We start from the raw sequence: 20436 nt of genomic DNA on the forward strand, positions 1-20436 counted from the left end.
CCCCTGTATCTCTGCTGTCACAGCACTCACCACACTGCTGGCCTCCCCAGCACTAAGCTGACAGCTCAACCAGGGCTGGGACTGCACTCTCTTTATCACTGTAACCCCAACACCTCCGCTGGTGACTAGCACCTAATAGGTGTTCAGTAAATGTTTGATGTGTGAATGAATGTTAAATGACCCACAATCAGATACATTCAAATCTGAAGTCAAGTCATCCCACCAAAACTGCTAGCCTCTTCCTAATTTCCCTATTTCTATGCTTGATACCACCATCCTTCAAGACATCTCCTACTCAAAAATCATTTAAGCCTTTCTCTCCATCATCTATAACCACTATAGTCATTCACAAAGTCCTGTCAAATTCTTTGTTCGGTCTCTCTCCGGTTTGCCCTCTCCTCCAACAAATCCATTTACGATTCCCTGCTTTTCAGCTTGATGACTTCTCACTAACCATTCCTCTGTGTTGCAGAGCTCCCTGTGCCAACCTCTGTCTTGGCACTTACCACACTGAATTTGAAGTTTCATGTCCTTATCTATCTCCCTCACTGAGCTCAAAGCTCCTCAGGGCAGGGATGGTGCCTTATTTCCCATTTCCCCAGCTCCTACCACAATGACTTGAACAATTTAAGTGTTCAATAAAGAAAAATTAGTGCTCATGAATTGTTTGTTAAATGAATGAATGACCCCCTGGCCTAAATCCCTGGTGCTACAGTTTAAGGTACTGTCTGGACCATCTTCAGGGAAGATAAAAAACAAGACATTACCTCATTATAGCAATGCTTCATGAATTTGAATGTCATTATCACATTTTCCCCTTTAGACCTCACTTCTTTGGGTTCAATACTTCTTGTTTCTTTAATCTTTCCTCAGCTATATCATATTTCTGTAATTTTTGTCCAATAATAACAGACAAGATTTTCATCCACCCAAGAACAATCTCTGAGTCAACGTTTGGTAAGCTGTTCTCAGACTAATGATGGTTAGCTCCTTTCAGATGCTGAAGTGGCTTGGGACAAAAAAAAGAAAAACAGAAAGATATGAGCACAGATATTTGGAGTATCCACTTGCTAAACTTGCTCTCAAACCTAAGAAACAATACAAATCATCTCCAACACAGGGCCCTGTTAATACCATGTGAGAATGGAGCCAGGAAATCAGTTGGAGGGGAAAAAGGGAGTTCAAATGAGTTAGCCCATAGTTCAAGTAGAAATGGAATAAAACACATTTTTACCACCCCCTACACATACAAAACATGTACAGAATTATATATAGTATAAGTAATGGGAAGCATGCCTCATTAAGAGACCACAGAAACCAGATTTACAAGCAAGAATGATTTTACGATTGGAAGCTGAAGGCAGATTTACCTAGAAAACCTCATGATAGATATTACTCCCATCCTTCTACACACATGTCCACCACCATACCCGAGACAGTGCCAATCTAGACACAAGTGCTTTGCTCTTATTATATTTAGCTACTGTGATTCAGTACTTAAGTGAGTGAAAATAAGAAAAAACTTTTTCTGTTCCCTGGTGTACGGTAACCCACACTGGCCTCCACTGAAGATCTGCCTCATCATGAGGCTCATCTATTCAGGAGATCCCTAGTCTCAGGATAGGTTCCACTGAAGCCCTTAAACCTCCCTAGGGTGGCCACAGAAAGCTTGCTTTCCACTCATGGCTCCCCTGTCCCCAAGTTATCCACACATAAGCCCACAGAAGATTAACACAGACACCCTCTCCCCTCACACACAGTGACACACATTTATAGATACACAGATTACACTCTCAGTCACTCACTCTTGCAAAAATACACACACTCGTATATAGTGACGCATACATATGCATGCAAATATAGCCCGCTGTCAACCCACAGAGACCCCATGAAGATATTTCTCCTTCTTTCTCTTATATTCATACTGGTTCAGAAACAGGCAAATGTCCATTGGTAGATATTGAGAGGGTATCTGTTTTGGCAGACAGAAGTGGGTGTCAAGTGGGTGAGTAGACAAACAACAGGGAGAAGGTGGTGGCTGAGTGAGAACGGGTGGGTAGATGACAGAGTGACTGAGTAGGAAGAAGGACAAGTAACCAAGCATGATAAGATTCTAGAATATCATATTTTCCAACCTTTTAACTCTCGCTGTGGTTTTCCTTTGAACATTTTCCAAGTCTCATATCTCCCTTCTCTTTGTCTGGCAATCTTTAGCTCTCTGTTTCAGTCTCTCTTCCTCTGTGTGTGTGTGTGTGTGTGTGAGTGTGCGTGTATTTTACTTTCTCATAACAAAAAGCTTACTCTAGTGCCAGGTAATATTTTAAAACAACAAGATCCCTGATAGGTAAATGTAACTGCATGTAAGAATTATTTGTAGTAATGAATTTGTGGAAATGTAATGAGAAAAAGAAAATGTACTTGTTTATTCTTTTCAGGAAATTCCTCTATTCCCCTTGGTTTTCATCAGCTATATTTTTGGCAGGCTGTGGGCATGGAAATGTGAAGACATCACTCTCAAAGAGAATTATAGTAATCACATCTGATTTATACACATGTCACCATAGGGTTAGGCAGCTGGAAAATCCAGTAATCAAAATGGGTAGGCACCTAAAATTAAGGATATGCCATACTTTTGATAACTCTGGTTTTCAACATTAGCAGTAGCTAATGATTTTTTCCCAGACTTCTAAAGTATTCATAATGGCAAGACAGGTTTATATCTTATAAGCTGAGAACCAAAACAAGCTATAGATGCTAATATACATCCTGCAAATCTATTATAAAAATTTAATTCATTTGGATTTCTCAAGCATATACTAGGTACGCTAGACTCTAAGGAAGATATTGAAGAAATGAAAGATACCGTGCCTGGCCTCAAAGAATTTATGGTATAGTTGGGGTGTGTTGGATTGGCCTTGTGGGATTTCAGTTGAGTACTAAAGAATAGATAGGAGTCCCAAGCAGGCCAAGAGAAGAGTATGAGTAAAAGTTAAGAGTCAGAAAAGAGAGTGGTATGTTTAGCAGACAGGAGGCCGTCCAGGACAGATGAAGGCAACATGTTTGAGAGTGGCAAGAGGAAAAGACAGATGGACAAGCATGAGAACCAAGTTGTACAAGACTTAGAATATCAAGTTGAGATCTGTCACCAATAGAGTCCCCTAAATTTGACCCCTTTTATAAAGCCAACATTTATTAATACAATAATATCAATCTTTTCTAAGGGGAAGAACTCATGCAACAATGAAAATTCCAAAATGTGAAGCACTTTTATAAAAATGCAACACATATCATAAACACATTGGGAGTAATAAGTGAAAAGAGAGGTAATAGAGAAAATAATTACTCTGATACGCCTCGCAACTATAATAACTGTCATGAACACAATTATTCTTTCAAATTGAAAAATTAATTGAACCACTAGTAGATTTCTGAAGGATGTTGAGGTAGACTGGACAATTAACTACGGATAATAAACTATATACTAAGTATCCCAAACCCTCTAATCCATTTTGACTACATGTTAAGAAGACAGGCTGGCTTCTGGTTATTCTGACCTTTCATCTACAATGTAATGATCTGTTTATTCTTTATAAAACAAATAAATATTAGAGACCACTAATCCTAATCAGGGAGGTTAGTACAAAAAGGGTACTTATAAATGCCAACAATGAATCTCCAGAACAAAAAAGTACAAATAAACACTGCATCAGTCACTGGCCAGAAAGTCAGACCCCTTCCCCTTCTCCTGTAGGACTCCCGTATACTCAAGGCCATCTCCCCCATAGCTTCTGACAGCTGGCTTTCTCCTTTCTCCTTGGGGAAGAATCAGGCAGATTAACAGGATAATCCTAAATGCTTTTCTAAATTAAAATTAACTCAAAGAAGTGAGTATATGTGACACTAAATGTCAGACTTCCTCTATGCTTAATGTGGAGAAGTAATATCCTTTTACACTTGGCATCAAACGAAAGTGACCTCCACCCCCCACCCACCCCCCACATAAAAGCAGCACCTCCCTCTCCCTCCCCAAAGTCCAAGATGTTCCAGACAACATAACAAACCACGCGGTTGGGAATGATTCATATGTTTCCACTCTCTGTCCAAAAATGAGCAAAAAAGTTTCCACTTAATTTATAATTTGAATTTTCTGCACATTTCCTAAAAACTTAAAGGGGAACGATTCGAAATTTGGCCTTTTCTTTCTCCAAAAATTACTGATTAGTTACAGAGTAAAGCGTCTTTTTTGGTAAAATACTTTTGTGCTCCATCCATCCCTGGAGACAAGGAGTATAGCTGCATGATGCCAAATATCTAATCAATCATCCAATGCTTTCATGTTTTCGGATGTTTTCAAAAAGGTGGTGTTCTGTAGATACAGGTTTATTCTATCCAGTCTTTTGTTATCTCAACAGTACATATGGATACAGATTTTTCTGTTTGGAATATTTCTCAAGGCCAATGCCTTATTATAGTTCCAACACCTGCAAATATTTGGCAGAGATTGTTCTATCCTCTCCATATCCCCCACTCTTCCTGCCCCCCTGCCCCCATCTCTTGCCATTAAAAAGCTGTAAGTTTATACAATATGTCTTTTCCTTGATGCTGTTAATCGTTTATCTGTGACCTATGCAATGTGCAGTTGCTGGAGCATAAATTTAACTTTCAAATCACATTTCATGGGGGACGACTTAGGTCCAAAACAAATTGGCAGCAGGCTACAGTAGAAAGCGTACTTTACTTAACACTAGAAGCTGAGTTCCAGTTCCCATTCTGACTTTGACCAAACACTTAACCTATCAAAGCCTCCATTTATACCACTTTAAAGTATAGGACTTCAACTAGACCAAGTCCAAGGCCTGCCATCTCATGATTCTAAGAATTGAAGGCAATGAGATTATTCTTCTCTGCACTCTTGATATGAATGAGAATATCTCCCTGAGTGAAATCAACAGAGAAACACTGAACTTTGTATAAATTTATAAATATTAAATATAGATAATAATCAAAAAAGGCACAAACCAATGTCAGTATGATGCTCAATATTGCTTTCAATAAATTACAGACAGGAAAATGTATACTATTCTGAGTATTACTACCCTCATCAACATCATAATTTTTACATAAGTTATAATGATTTTTCCATAGCACAGCAAAAGGAAAATCTCCACTCCCTTATTGCCCTCCTTTCACCCTGTCTGGGTCTTCCTTCCAGCTTGGCTTATATATCCAGGCCCTATATTGGGGTGGCAATCTTATTTTTCAAATATTTTATTTCTCTGGAATTTCTGTGAAGTAGCTCCCTTCTTAAGAGAAATTAAACCTCATAGCAGGCAGGCAATGGGAATAAAACAATTTGCTAGGTCTGACATTTGTTAATATCAACATGAGGTAGTAGTGCTTTAAAAAATAAGCACTTAGACTAGCACATAAATATTATATGGCACAACTTCAGAAAACTCTGTCCTCTGAAGAGGAACTTCCAAGATAGGAACTGCAAAAAAGCACTTCAGTCTGTAACCCACAAAAACGAACGCTGGCACAAAATCTGATGCTGGATTAAATATTTATTGCCTTCAGTTTAAATTTTTAGTTCAGGCATTTGATTATCCCTCCTGACTTCATGGTACACTGAAGTCGCTTTTTTGTCTGTCTCTTTTGTTTTGCTCTTTAAGGCAGGCTTAGACTTAGCCCCATGTTAAGAGCTTGGTGGCAATTTGTACTGGCCGGTGCCAAAACTTTGTTTCTTTAGCGTACTGAGTGTGTGAACACATGCACTGCGGTCCTCCACAAAAAACCCTGGCCTACGCAGATACACTCAGATACCTCCACCCACACCTACATGGACAAACCCAACCTTCCCATTGCTATCCACATACATATGCAAATCAGCACATATGCTAATTGCAGTACACCTACACAGGTACTCTTACTTAAAAGAAGAGGTGGAAAGATCATGGCAAAGATATGTAGTGTGCAATATGTCACTGTCAGAGGAGAGAGGGTGCTGTTTCCCTGGACGGACTACTGGTGTGGCAGGCTATGGGTTAACTCCCCCAGAACTGGCTGTAGGTGATTGAATGCAGGCAGGTTTGTGCAACAGATGAAACAGGTTCCGGGGAGAGCTTGCAGGTGAGGAAGCTGTTCCTCACAAGAGCAACTTAGAGTTAACTCACTTGTCATACAGGAAAAGTGACCCATGTTTTAGAGAACTTGATAACTGTGAATAAAGAGACAAAGTTGTGTAAGGAGTATGTCCCAGATCCCTTACCTTGAGTTTCTCAAACCGATCATTCAGGGATGCGACCTGGTGGTCTCGGTGACGCCCCACCAGTTTGCATAAGGCACAAATCAATTGGTCATCAGATACACAATACATGTTCACTTTCTCATTCTCATGGTCCAGGCAGGTGATCCCTCGAAGATGTGTGTCTGGCACTGGTTCCACCAGGCGGTGGCTGGTGAAAGGTTTCTTGTTGGGGTGTGTGGCCCGCAGGCAACGGTCACAGTAGGAGACCTCGCAGGTGATGCACGTTTTCACTGCATCCCTTGGCGGGTCTTGCTCACAGAATTGGCAAGCAATTCGCTCACTAGACATGGCGCTGCTGGGCCTGTAAGTCCTCTCCCGGCGGCTCTCACTTGGGGAATTGGGTCCACTGACAGAAGCCTTCTGGAAGCGGTCGATAATATTCTGCAGAGTCACATTCCTCTTGAGGCCGTCCAGGCCCCGGTGGTTCAGTGAGATAACATACCTGCACGTCGGACACTGGAAAGCGGTAATGGGTTCAATGGATTCACCAGAGCTGCAGCTCGAGACCAAGATGCGATGGGCACAACTGAAGCAGAGGCTGTGAGCACAAGGGAGCAGAAGGGGATCTTCAAACAACTCTAGGCAGATTGGACAGGTCAATTCAGACTCCAGTGTTTCCATCTTTAGTGAAAATAATCCTGCTGAGACATTAAGAACCGCAGAGGCTGGGCTTTCACCTGCAAGGAACACAAAGCAAGAGTCATTAAGCATTTCCAAAGGAAACGTGGATGTAGCGTAATTACACACTAACCAATGAGGCTTTACATGCTGGATTCCCCAGGGATGCTGGAGCACAGGAAGGAGATTTGGGAATTAATCAGAAAGCCATTCTCTCCCTTCAAACCTGGTTTTGGCAAATGCCTGAGTTTATTTTCCTGCACTAATAAATAGAACCCAGTGGCCACCTCTGAATCCCGGTTTACTGATTGATATGCCAATTCCAGCTCACCACATTGGCATGGCTCACTCTCTCACATACCCTCTCCACTGACATCTCTTGTCCTGGACTATGATGAGCCTGAGGCCCTGCCAAATTCTCAGTTTCCATTCTCCAATATTGTTCTCTATTTTGCTTCCAGGTAAAATATAGAGGCTGCGCCTATTTCACATCTAGTGGATGGGAAAACAAGGTCATATTTCAAACTAACTCTCTAGTTCTTGAAATGATCCCATTCTAAGAGCCTGTGCAAAAAAGAAGAGAGAACTTTAGAAAAATGTAGCTCTTGGTGCAGGATAAAAAGTTCTTCAGATGTGTGAACTTGAATTACTTCTTAACACCACACATGGAAATTTCTGTTCATACCATTTCTAGTAAACTGAGTTATTAGAGACAAATGGGAAAATATTAAAATATAAAAATTATAAAACACATTTTATTGGTTTAAGGTATAAATTCTATTTATAGGAAAGAGAAAGGCATCTTTTGCTTTGGAATAATTTTTGTTCATCATCTCAGTGTCACTGGAGACTCTCATTAGGGCTTGAAAGTTTGATTCTGCCATTTGTAATTATTCAGATTTGTCATCTGTCAGAGGTATCTGCATAGCTCTCTTGTAGGATACTTAAATACTGAGTACAATTATACCTTATGCATAAATAAAATAGATGTAGCCCTAAAAGCTGTTTTTAAATCAAACCTTTTAAGTGCACCAAACTAACTAGCTATTTAATGGAAATCTATAGGAAATGGGGCTGTAAAAGTGAAGAATCTTTTTTGTAAAACAGTCACTCTCAATTGGTTTGGTAAGTTTAGGTGTTTGTATAACCACTTTTTAAAAGTGAGATGTGTGGTATTATTATTTTACAATTTACAAGTGCTTGAAAATTGTTGGCTAGTATTTTGTAGCTTATAACATCTATCAGCATTCACCTATAGAAATGAAAAAGTAAAACAAAATGTACATATACCATAGAATCTTAGAATTGGAAGAGACTTTAGAGAGGACAGATTCCAACTTCCACTCAAGGCAGGAATATTGCCTTTGATAGCTCCACTGCTCAAATTCAGCATGTCCATAAATGAACTTGCTATGCTCCCCTGCCCTCCAAAAACAAAACACCCATTCCTCTTCCAGTTTTCCATATCTGTTGAATATCACCATCCAAGCCTAGAAACCTAGGAGTTCTCTCATTTACATGTTTATCACTTCAACCACTTGGTGGCTTCCAGAACATTCTGTTTTATTTCATTTACAAATCTGTGTCTCCAGCTAACTCCCCCTGCTCCTTGAGGGCATCAACTATTTCATGTTTTTATTCATAGCACGGTGCCTTACACATACTAGGTATTCAAAAATTGTTAAATGAAGGAGACCTTAAAGTAGAGGAAGTTAAAAAAAGGGACCTAGCATTTACTGAACACCTCCTGTATTGTGAGTACTATGTTAAGAATACAATATTTCACTAAATTCTATCAGGAAGTCTGTACGGGAGGTACTAATACTATATGCATATTATGGTTAAGAAGTTGGGGCTCAGCGTTAAGTAAATGAACCAGGAACATACATACCCAGAGCACTGGGTCAGCCTAATGCTAATGCCTGTGCTCTTTCCCCTACACCTTTATTTCAATCATCTCACCTTCTTCACTTGACAGATATCTTGACTATTTACAAGAGGGTTTCTAGACAGCATGTTTCCGCTTCTATTTTTGTCTCTCTGTGTGTCTCTGAGTTTCTCTGAATCTGCCTCTCACTCCTAGTCCCTTTCAGAATCATATCTCTTTCTTCTAGGCCCATCTCGACCTCACTCTGCATTTCTATTACTGTCTCTTCCAGAACTGCACGTCTGCATTCCTCAGTGTCTGTGCTGGAAGCTACCTGAAAGAATCGAGTCAGGCCTCCCACCAAAATGACAGTAGGTCAGGAGCATTGCTGATAGACCTGTCTCTGTACTGAAACCTTTACAAAAACAATCAGACTACCACAATGCTTCTAAATCTTAGGACTTCACTGTATCAATTCTTCTGTACAGAGGAAAAGCTCTTCGAATTTTCCTGCAACCCTAAAAGTGCTTCTTAAGTGTGACACTTGAACCTCACTACAAAATTAAGCTTAGGACAACAGGCTATGGGTCAGGATTGCCTTGGATAAGGTCAAAATAGGATTTCTAACCAGAGATTTCTGAACCTTCTCGAAATGTTTAAAGACTGTTATGTGTATATCATATTTGCATTTTCATGGAGAGAGCGTTGTCCACAGCATTCAAAACGTTCTCAAAAGAGCCCTCAACAGAAAAAAAAGCCAAACATCAGTGCTCTAAAATAACTACCTTAACTGCGTTCAGCTCTATAAAGAATAATAGAAGATGGTTACAGTCTGTTGCTTCTGGTAAGTAAACTTCTTCTATTATACTGTTTCTATTCTGTTTTATTTTATCATCATACAATAACTGCTTTAGCCAATTTGGGGGAACTGGATATTTTTTCAACTTCTTCAAACATCTGTTCATCTCATCTCTCATTTATGAGGCCACCTTGTTCTGGTCACACCTAATATTTCAGCGTCCTTTCAACCTATCTCCCATTTTCCCTACCTCCTGGATTACCCAAGCACATTTCCCCTTAAAATTTATTGGGCATTTGCCATGTACCAAGCAGTAAATAATACTCTTTACATACATTATTTAATTTTCACAACAATCCTCTAAAAGATAGGTACTATTATTATAACAAAAAAGGTAACTTGTCCAGGGTCACACTTCTTTGCAAGTGGCAAAGTTAAGATTCAAACCCAGAATAAAACTGAGAGTCCAGAAATAAAATCATATATTTATAGCCAATTGACTTTTCTTTTAAATTGTTTTAAATGGAGGTACTGGGGATTGCACCCAGGACCTTGCGCATGCTACGCATGCAGCTCTACCACTGAGCTATACCCACCCTCTATGTAAATTGACTTTTGATAAGGGTTCCAAAGCCATTCAATGGGGAAAGAATAATCTTTTCAAGAAATGGTTCTGGGACAACCGGATGCCCACATGCAAAAGAATGAATTTAAAACTCTACCTCACCCTGTGCATAAAAATTTACTCAAAATGAATCAACGATCTAAATGTAAATGCAGAAATTCTTGGAAGGAAATATAAGTGTGAACTTAGATTAAGCAAGGGTTTCTTAGATGACACCAAATGCGCAAGTAATTGAAGAAAAAATAAACTGGACTTCATCAAAATTTAAAACTTCTGTGCTACAGATGACACCACCAAGAAAGTGAAAAGACAACTCACAGAATGGGAAAAAATGTTTGCAGATCATATATGTCATACATGTCTAGCATCTAGAAATATGCAGAACTCTTACAACTCAACCATAAAAAAAACAAGAAAAATTTTTAAAAAGGGCAAAGGATCTGAATAGACATTTCTCCAAAGAAGATATACAAATGATCAGTAAGCATATGAAAATGTACTCAACATCATTAGCCATTAGGGAAATACAAATCAAGACCAAACTGGGATACGACTTTACACGCACTAGGATGCCTGCAATATTACTTGACACACACTAGGATGGACATAATTTTAAAAAGACAGCAAATGTCATCCAGGATATGGAGAAACTGGGACCCTCATATGTTAATGTTGTGAATGGAAAGTGATGCAGTTGCTTTGGGAAATAGTTCGGTGGTTCCTCAAAATGTTAAATATAGAGTTACCATATGATCCAGAAGAACTGAAGATATACTCACTCAATAACTTGTACATAAATGTTCACAGCAGCATTATTCACAATAATCAAATGTTGGAAACAATCCAAATGCCTATCAACTGATGAACAGATAAACAAATGTCCTATGTCCCTACCATGGAATATAATTCATCAAGAAAAAAGAATGAAGTACTGATACATGCTACAACATGGATGATCTTTGAAAACATTATGCTAAATGAAAGAAGCCAGTCACAAAAGGCCACAAATTGTATGATTCCCTTTATATGAAATGCCCAGAAAAGGCAAACTCATAAGAACAGAAAATAGATTAGTGTTTGTCAAGAGAGGGGGGTTGGTGGACGGAATGGAGAATGACTACTAATGGGTACCGGTTTCTTTCGGGGATGATGTTTAGGAATTAGATAGCAGTGATAACTGCACAGCTTTGTGAATATACTAAAAACCTAAAAGGGTGACTATCAAGGGTGAATTTTATCTCACTTTTTAAAAAGGGTCAAATCCAGGTCTGACTCCAGAGTGTGAACAGTTAACCACTATTCTGTACTGTGTAATTATGTAGTATTTCTAAAGTCTATTGAATTGCTAACTCCTTTCAATTGTTTTTCTAGGTTAGCAATTCCCTGTCTAGGTTTTGTAATACCCTGGGATATCTCTAATGGTCAATGGGTGTCAGAAAATGATCAGCTCCCAATTTTCATTCATTTAACAATTATCAGTTCCCAATTTTTATTCATTTAACAATTATAAGACTCCTAAAAAATAATTGACTCCTATATCACAAAATACTCGTGGGAAGCACAGGAGGAAGTAGTATGACAAAAAAAATGAAACAATGGCAATGCTGCAACTTCAGAAAGTATGTGAATCACTAATCTGTGCAGAATTATAGAATTTATTAATACTAAAGACAGGATGTAAACCTGATAGGGTGCAACTAAATGACAGGTAATCATGAAGTTTTTGCCAGAAAACACAATGGTTTGTCATAAAATTGCATTTATGAAACATCTGGGAGGGCAGACCAATTGCCATGTTAAGAAATAAATGTCCACATCCACATGCACTGATTGTTCCCTTCCCATGTCATTTAGTTACTGCCACGTAGTCCAATAAGGATGTTTATGTATTTGCCCTTGTTCTATGATAAAATTGTTTCTGTATAGCTGATTGTCACCCTGCACCCCACTTCAGGTTGAGACCCCCGAGAAAAAAGCTGATGAGAATAAACTATAAGAAGGTATCACAAGGCTGTGTGAGTAGATGGAAATACAAAGGAGGAGTTTCAATGCAGGCGATTAAGATAAAAATAATACACTCTACACTTACAAAATGAAAGATTGATTTCAGCATTGCCCTCCAAATCCAGCATTCAGTTAACTCTGATCAGAGACAGAAGCTGTGATCTACACTTGGCAGAATTCTATTATTTCGAATGTTATTTGAACATAATTAAATGCCCAGTTATTTCAACAGTTTATATGCCATCTAGTTTTCATCTTCCAGGTCTGTGGAGCATGGCTCTGGGCTCTTACTATCTCCCTGAGGAGCCACTGTCTCCCTTTCTTCACAGAAAAACCATGAGTTTAAATCCCAGCCTGACCTCTGGGCTGTAGAATGAGGATTGAGCTGGGTTGTAGGATTTACATTCTTCAGGATATTAACATTAATGTCCCATGAGCTCCTCCTTAAAACACTTGAAACTGTCTCTCTGCCTCAGAGGATGAGCAAATGAGTCCTGCTTTAGTCTGATGTTCCCTTAACTGTAAATTGTCATTCAGGTTGGACTAGGATCACCAGACAATCTCTTTTAAGATATGTTCCAGCTTTGACATCCTATTATTACAGAACTCTTGCTATCTGTTACCACCTAGGAAAGACACCTTGGATTATTGAAAACCAGCTTCTCAAAACACAAATCTTATTTATTAGTGTGACTAGAAAGGCTGACAAGTGATGGGCATCATCATGAAAGGAACTGGATATAAATAAAATGCATTATTTTCCCTTGGCTAAGCCAAGGTTCTGAAGGACAGTGGCTGGTTTTGCCTGCTGTATCTCAAGAAAGATATAATGGGTGTTCCAGAGGACAACCAAAGGGGAGGGGACTCTCATGGGTGTATAAACTAGTGAGAACACCTTTCGGAAGAAAAGGAAAACAACCAAATCCTAGAACACCATTAGTAGGAAAGGACCCCTAGAAGTTCAAAAAAGATCATTTGGGAACATGAAAGGCTACCAATGCATAAGATAAAAGATAAAGACGGAAAATAGAAAGCTAGAAAAAAAGAGGCCAGGTTATCAGTAAGCATAATTAATAATAACCATCACCTTACATTTGTGTATCAATTTTATACTTTTTAAGTGCCTTCAAAGCCATTATCTCATTTGATCCTCATAGTAGAGCCTGGTTGTAGTCCCAGCTCTAAACTCAATTAGCTGAGTGATCCTAGATAAGACATTTAAATTATTTGGGCCACAGCTTCCTCGTCTGCTAAATAAAAAAATACCCACCCTATTTATCTCACAGGCTCTTGTGAGCATCAGATGAGGATAAAATAAAGTTATTAACTTGCTTTACAAATACAGATATTCTCAACATACATTCACAGATAACAGATACAGAACAAGTTATTAAGGAAATAGCACATGTTTGGAAATTCACTCCAAATGCATGGTTGACATAATGGAGGACAATTATACCCCCCCACAAGTTTTCTGAAGGGCCATGCATCTGATTGTGGTATTTATTGTGCTCATACATCTCCCCTGTTAGACTGGAGTCCCCCTCAAGGGAAGAGTTGTCTCTTTTTTTTCTTAAGCTTTTATCAAGTACAGGGAGAGCTCAGGACTGGTGGTTGATTACCGACCGACAGCACCAGAGCCAGTTCCTGTCTAATAGTTATTAAAGCTTACTTAATATTTTATAGTACGTGGGTTTAATGATCTTTTCTTTATAATAATTAGCTCCTAAATCTAATCATTGGCTAATTTATACCATATGGTCATCATAAACATTTAAACAAATAACACAACAGCAGAACGAAAAGTCCTAGATCTGCTACAAACACAGAAGATTAATCTAAGTAACCAAGAAACAGATTTGCCAAGGTAACACATGATAATTGTCAGAAATCGTAAGTACAATTCATAACACCTTTATCTTAATGCCGATTACACTGGCAGTTTCCAGGCTGGGGAACAAATGGAGAACAAACTTAATTTACCTGTTGCTACCAGCATTAACTTCCCATCTATTCTAGGACTGCTTTTCCCAATCTCTGTTGCCCAATGAAATATTTGTAAGTGTTTAAATGTTCAGTGACACACCTGGATGGGCAGTCACCTCTACTTCTACAGAACACAATTGGCAACATATGTATGTGGGGCATGCTGTTGAATGTTAGGCTGAGAGGACCCCAAGTCTGGGTCAGAAACAAGGGACAGAGAACAGAAGCCTATTTGAAATCAAGCCTCTACTCCCCTGGGAACCACATGGATCCTAGCAACACTGAACAAAGGACTATAGACAAAGCAATGGAGGATTCTGGATGGTAAACCATTTTTCTATCTCTGGGCTGTATACATTCAAACACATCACTGACCTGCATTAGCACTGGCTACCATGCCCATACATTATACCCCTAACTGGGCAAATTGTAAATACTGGGATTTTCTGTTTCAGGAGGATTTTCAGTTATATAATAAATTTGTTATCAGATATTTTGGCCTCTGTAAGAGGAGGATCCAGAGACTGGGGATGCTGTTCATCAACTAGAGGAGTCTGACCTGCAGGAAAGAGGCTGAGACAAAGCCCAAGGTCAGGCAGTCAGATCTCTGCAGGGAGAAAAGAACCCAAGTAAGACAAGTCTTACTAAGGATACTTCACTAACCCATTTAGGCTGAACCAACACCCTTATTGTATATTCAGGTGAACCCCACGCAGAAAGGGGAGTAGTGGGATGTTGGCACATTACTCAGAATCCCTCCACCACCCATACTTTAACCATCTAGTAGTCTTAGCAGCTTATAGGATTTCTAAGGGCAATGCAGGAGCTGGGAGATCGACTATTGAAAAGAATATGTCTGTGGTCAGGGAGAAGGGAAAGATGGAAAAAGAGAAACAGTAGAAAGAGCCACAAACCTCCAGTGCCCACAGAAGACTCAGCAGAGTTTTAATGCATGAAAATGGAGAGCAAAACATATATTGATCCTTCGAAGAGGGGGGAAATGAAAAGGGGACAAGCAGCCTGAACAGGGGGATAATTGGAGTTGGAATTTCCTGTCTCGACACCACTCATCTGGTCTTCTCACTTGTTAGTAGGATCCCACACACTGGTTGAGAAACACTTTTCTAGTCTCTTCTCTACACTGATTAGTGATGAACACAGTATTTGTTGAGAGAGCTGAAATACAGACATTAGCACACCACCACCTCAGCACCCAAATTTCACACATCAAAAAGTGAACAATTGTGAGTGTTCCTGAACTGTCATACAACCAGTATCAACATGTTATGTGTCCTATTTTGATGATGCAATGCTCTAAGTCAAGACACACAGCCTAAGTAAAGAGGTGCTTCACAAACACAGTGCCTCATCTTCCCCTTTGTGCAGAAAAGGAGAAAAACTTAAGGGACACCCCATGGCTTCTACCAGCAGCCAGGGAGTTACCAAGATCCCTAAAGATTGAATGACAGACACATACAAGGCCAACCTGGTACCTCTGAGAACAGCCATTTGATACCCATTCTGTGCCTCTGCCCTGCCTTCATCTCCTTTCTAGGACTCTCTGTCCCTGTTGGGAAAGAGAGAACCTGAGTGCTAAGGAACAGAGTGAAGGGAGGACATTCTCACTTCTTCACCAAGCCAATGAGGTTTGCTGAGTGGCAAAGACATACTCCTTTTGCAGTCTCCCTCTTAACTGTCATGGTGTCAGCAGATTTTATGGGCAGAGGGAGGAGGGAATGGACAGGCTCACTACCCAGGGCAATTTTTGGATGCAATTATGAGACTCCACTGGCACTGCTTTAGGATCTGCAAGTTGGAGCAAGTTGCCCTGCACTTAGAGGAGGGATTAACTAAACCGATTTCACCTAAATCAGTTTGCACTGTTCAGATGATATGTTCATGAAGCAACCAAGTCATTCTGATTTGCAGCAGTACTTTCTGGGGATGGCCTTGCAAGGTACAACATGCTAGATGAGGAGTCTAGTAGTCATGAAAGTAAATGGGAGGGAAACAATCACTCCTTCAGGTCTTAAGCCTCTACCCCTGCCCAGCACAGCCCTGGCCAGTCCTAATACTGGAGCTTCGAGTAAGGAGGTAGACCTTAAACAAGCAGGAGGCATAAATACGAGGCCGAGAATGGGGCCTGAGCCCAGGCAGCAGAGGACTCTGCACACTGTAGGTACTTTTAATGAATATTGTTGACTTCACCACTGCTAGATGCTAATCATGCTCAGGTAGCCGTGCCTAAAATTATTAATGTCACTTTTCAGTAGAAATTAACTAACTGCCCCCATATGGGCTAACAATGGGTGAGATTATGTTTTCTAATGAGTGACTCAGATTGTTAGGTTGAAGTACATTAGAAATGGTCCAAGCCTTAGCCAAAAATAATCACCATTACTCTGTATGCCTAGTTTTATGTATGTTTTCATTCAGTTGTATGTGCACTAGGGAAAAAAAAAAGAAACAGACTTAGGACAAAGTAGGGTAATAGATTTGGTTCCCAAGGGGGTTAATAATGGCAAGTTAAGGTTTTCAGTAAACTAGGGTTCCTACGTACACCCAGTCAATCTATTATCCCAATAAAAAGTGAATGAAGTACTTTCTTTGAAACGTATAATGCTGAGGGCTTACAGAACCCTTTCATCTTCAAAGGACCAAGCCAAGACTCACAATAGCCAGTACACAATATGCTGCCTTTTACACAAGCGTATCGGCCATGAAAGAAAGGTCACAGGAATGTTCTAAGGCCATAAAGCCAATGCAACATCAGATTTAGGATGAACTCTCTCATCTTCTTGGCTCCTAGACTTGTATTTCAACCACATAAATCAAGTTGTGATGAAAAGTCAGGAGAAATCTAATTCACATTATATATCTGTATTAAGTTAATTGATTGCGCAGGAATATATAAAAAATAGCAAAGACTCTTTCCCCCTCAGGGCAGTGATGAGTAGAGAGGGGTGAAAAGGGGGAAGTAAGGGTTAGGAGTAACCAGCTGGGGTAGAGGAGAAGTAGGGGAGGGAACCTCCCTATTCAGCATTCCCCTTCTATTGGAACGCTGCCAGATAACTGATTGGCGTACTGGAAGGGAATAGAATGAGGTTAAAGGCAGCCCTTATGGCCCAACTTGAGAATCATAAGAATCAACCCACACACAGTACTTGTCTATTTGCATAGCTTCTAATATACCCCTTTATAAGAGCTCCGCCAAACAACCATCACCATCCACCCTTACCACAGTCAGAAATCCTCAAAAAAGAAAATTGGTTAAGAAGCCAGAGGCTGCATGGCTGGGAGGCTGGGAGTATACAGGTTGATGGGGAGGAGTCTAGGGGACGGGTGGGTTCTGGTGGGAGATTTGAGTGGGCTGGTAGGTGTGTGACGACGACGTACGAAGACGGCAAGTGAGCGGGAAGGCGGGTAGGGGCGTATGGAAGAGAGAAAGTGAAGAACCCAACGACCCCAGGATCCCAATTTCCTGTTCTGAGAAGAAACGCCTCCAAGAAATGCGCTGCACACGAAGCGCTAAGTAACCTAAACCTGATCATCACCAAAAAGGTTTCTATAAATCTACTCCGCCGTTATTTACTTAATTCTTACGAGCCAGTAATGGAAAAACCCCACCTCTCCCGGGTCCAGTCGCAGGCTGTCCTTTAGACCTAATAAGTTTTCCCTCTCCCTTACTGAGCTGGTTTCACAGCTAGGCCAGAAATAAGGAACCACCCAGACGGAGACTCGAGGATCGCTCCCCCCGCAGCAAAGGGATTAAGTTTCGCCGGGCCTCCCCGCGGGCAGGGTGTCCGCAGCATCTCCGGCTGCCGCAGCAGCCACCGCCGGGCGGCCGAGGGGCGCCGCCCGGGACGAGGAGGCTGCCTGCCGCGGGAGCGTGGGAAGGCGGCGGTGCCCTTTCCCAGACTCGCGCCCCGGAGCCGGGAGAGCCGCTCGGGGGGCCCCCGCCGGGCCCCGCCAGGTTGCGCGGGAGGCCTCGGGCCGCCCCGGCCCCGCACCCTGGAGTGCAAACTCCGTCCCGGGAGGGCAGCGACGGGCGCCCGGGCCCCACTGGCGCAAAGGGGAACCAGGGCCGGGCCGGGGCCCCCGCGGCGGCCGCCGCCGCCACCTCGAGCCTCGCGGACCCCGTTACCCAGCCCCGCCGAGCCCCGGAGCAGCCCTCGGCCGGGCCCCGGCCGCACCTGAGACGCGGCCCGAGCCGGGGCCGAGCCCTGCGTGGGCGGTGGCGCTCGGCCCCCGGGGCCGCGGCGAGGGGGCGCGTTTTACCCAGAGCATTCCCGGCTGCCGGCCCAGTCCTCAGCGCGCCCGAGGGCGCTGGGTGCTCGCCTGCCTCCGCCGAGACCTGGCTCCGGCTCCGGCGCGAGCTCCCCGGCCGCCGCTGCTGCCGCCGCCGTTGCCGCCGCCGCTCTAGGCCGCCGCCCGCCTTCGTCGCCGCCGCCGCGCAGCAGCCGGGATCCGCCCGCCCGCGCGCCCCGCCGGGGACGGCACGGCGGCCGCCACGCTACCGCGGCTGGGTCTCCCGAGCCAAAACTTAAGAGTTTTTGCTCCTTAGTCCAGAGGCAGCACCATGACACCACAGTAGCACCACACTGTCATTTCCGCCGCCGCAGAGGGGAGGGAAAAAAAAGGCAATCCCGACGAAAAGGAGGATGGGGTGGGGGCGACCCGGGCTGGGGCTGCCGCCCCGAGGGAGCGCTGGGAAGGGCCCAGCGGCGGGGGCGCTCAGCCACCTTCCCGGGCTCACCTTCCGCCACCCCCGCCGCTCCCAGCTCCCCCGGCCCCTCCTCTGGAGGCGCGTTTACATGTTTTCTCCCCTGGCAGGAGTGACCGGAGAAACCTGAGCGAGCAAAGGCAGCGGGTGGGTGGGGTTCGGGTTACTACTGTACCTACCAGCTGATTCCAGCAGCCTTTTCTCCAGCGCCCTGTCATCTTGAAGGAAGACACACGGAGAGGGGTCCGAGCGGGTGTGTGTGTCTGTGTGTGTGTGTGTGTGTGTGTGTGTGTGTGTGTGTGTGTGTGTGTGTGAGAGAGAGAGAGAGAGAGAGAGAAAGAGAGAGAGAGAGAGAGAGAGAGAGAGAGAGAGAGAGAGAGAGAGAAAGAGAGAGAGAGAGAGAGAGGGGGAGGGAGAGAGAGAGAGAGCAGAATGTGTGTGAAATGCAGAAGAAAGGCTACGGCCAAACTCTTCTTCCACCCGCCAAGCCCCTGGTGCCACAAACCCCCAGGTTAGAACAACGAAAAGGCCGTTGCAACCGATAATGAGTAGAGTGCCTTGGTCCGCCGCACAGGTCCTCGGTTGAAGCTGCTCTATGCAAAGTTAACTACAGAGTAAAACAAAAATAGTGGAGGAGACAGAAAAGGGCAGACAATTGAAGGAAACCCAACCCCTCTTTCTTTTTACAAAGGGAGAATGGCTGTGTTTTATTGGCTTTGGGCAGAAGTTGTGGGGATGGATTAAAGCCACCAAAATTTAAAAACAAAACCAAAAATAAAAGAGAGAGAGAGAGAGAAGGGTTTCATTTACACTTGCAAATCATTGATGGGCAAAACAAGAGGCTCGTTAATAAGAGGACAATGGGACAGATGCCAGCTATACAGGTATTCAAGGTCCCTAATAAGCTAATTGGTCCATCTGGAACCCAGAAGCGTTCATTGGTCTGGAGTCAGCCCGTGGGCTAACCTGTCATTGGCTCAGAGACCACCGCCCCACTAGCAAGGAGGCTGGGAGAGGGGAGGAGGAGGAGGAGAACCCAGAGGAGATTCTGTACCTAACATGGGGAGATGAAAGGAAGAAAAAGGGGAGATGAAGGGGAAAGAAGTGAGAAAATGGGAGGAAGCACCCCTCTCTCACGTTGACCTCTTATTACCTTGCATGGGAATGAGTCCAGAAAAATTAAGGTAATTCTGGGTGTATCCCATCAGAGAACCAATAGTAATTAGCCAACACCCCTGTTAAACAATGTGCTAGAGAGCACTGAGGTGGAAAGGAAGGCAAAAATCACAACCAAACTATCCTGATGAAAGTCTAGTCCTAAGAGAAGTAAAAGTTAATGAGTCACACCAAAAGCACAGGCAAAAATAAAGCAAAAATAGACAAGTGGGACTACATCAAACTTAAAAACTTCTGTGCAGCTGACGAATCAACAGTGAAAAGGCGAGAATGGAGAGAATATATTTGAAAACCATATATCTGATAAGGGGTTAATATGTAAAGAACTCCT

At 42.5% G+C, this 20436-nt stretch overlaps 1 protein-coding gene across 6 annotated transcripts in view; it reads right to left on the reverse strand.

Moving 5' to 3' along the window:
* MID2 (midline 2) overlaps positions 1 to 19282 on the reverse strand; it is an 85533-nt gene extending 66251 nt beyond the window's left edge. For 2 of the 6 annotated variants that reach the window (XM_032474480.1, XM_032474476.1), the window contains exons 1-2: positions 18485 to 18956; positions 6269 to 6984 (exon numbers count right to left, since the gene is read on the reverse strand). In XM_032474480.1, the coding sequence (XP_032330371.1) occupies positions 6269 to 6928 (660 nt within the window). In that variant the 5' untranslated portion in view covers positions 6929 to 6984; positions 18485 to 18956. The other 4 variants (XM_032474481.1, XM_032474482.1, XM_032474479.1 and 1 more) reach the window with 4 other exon arrangements.
* Between the last annotated feature and the right edge of the window lie 1154 nt (positions 19283 to 20436).

This window comes from Camelus ferus, chromosome X (genome assembly GCF_009834535.1).
Source record: "Camelus ferus isolate YT-003-E chromosome X, BCGSAC_Cfer_1.0, whole genome shotgun sequence".
NCBI classification, from domain to species: Eukaryota; Metazoa; Chordata; class Mammalia; order Artiodactyla; family Camelidae; genus Camelus; species Camelus ferus.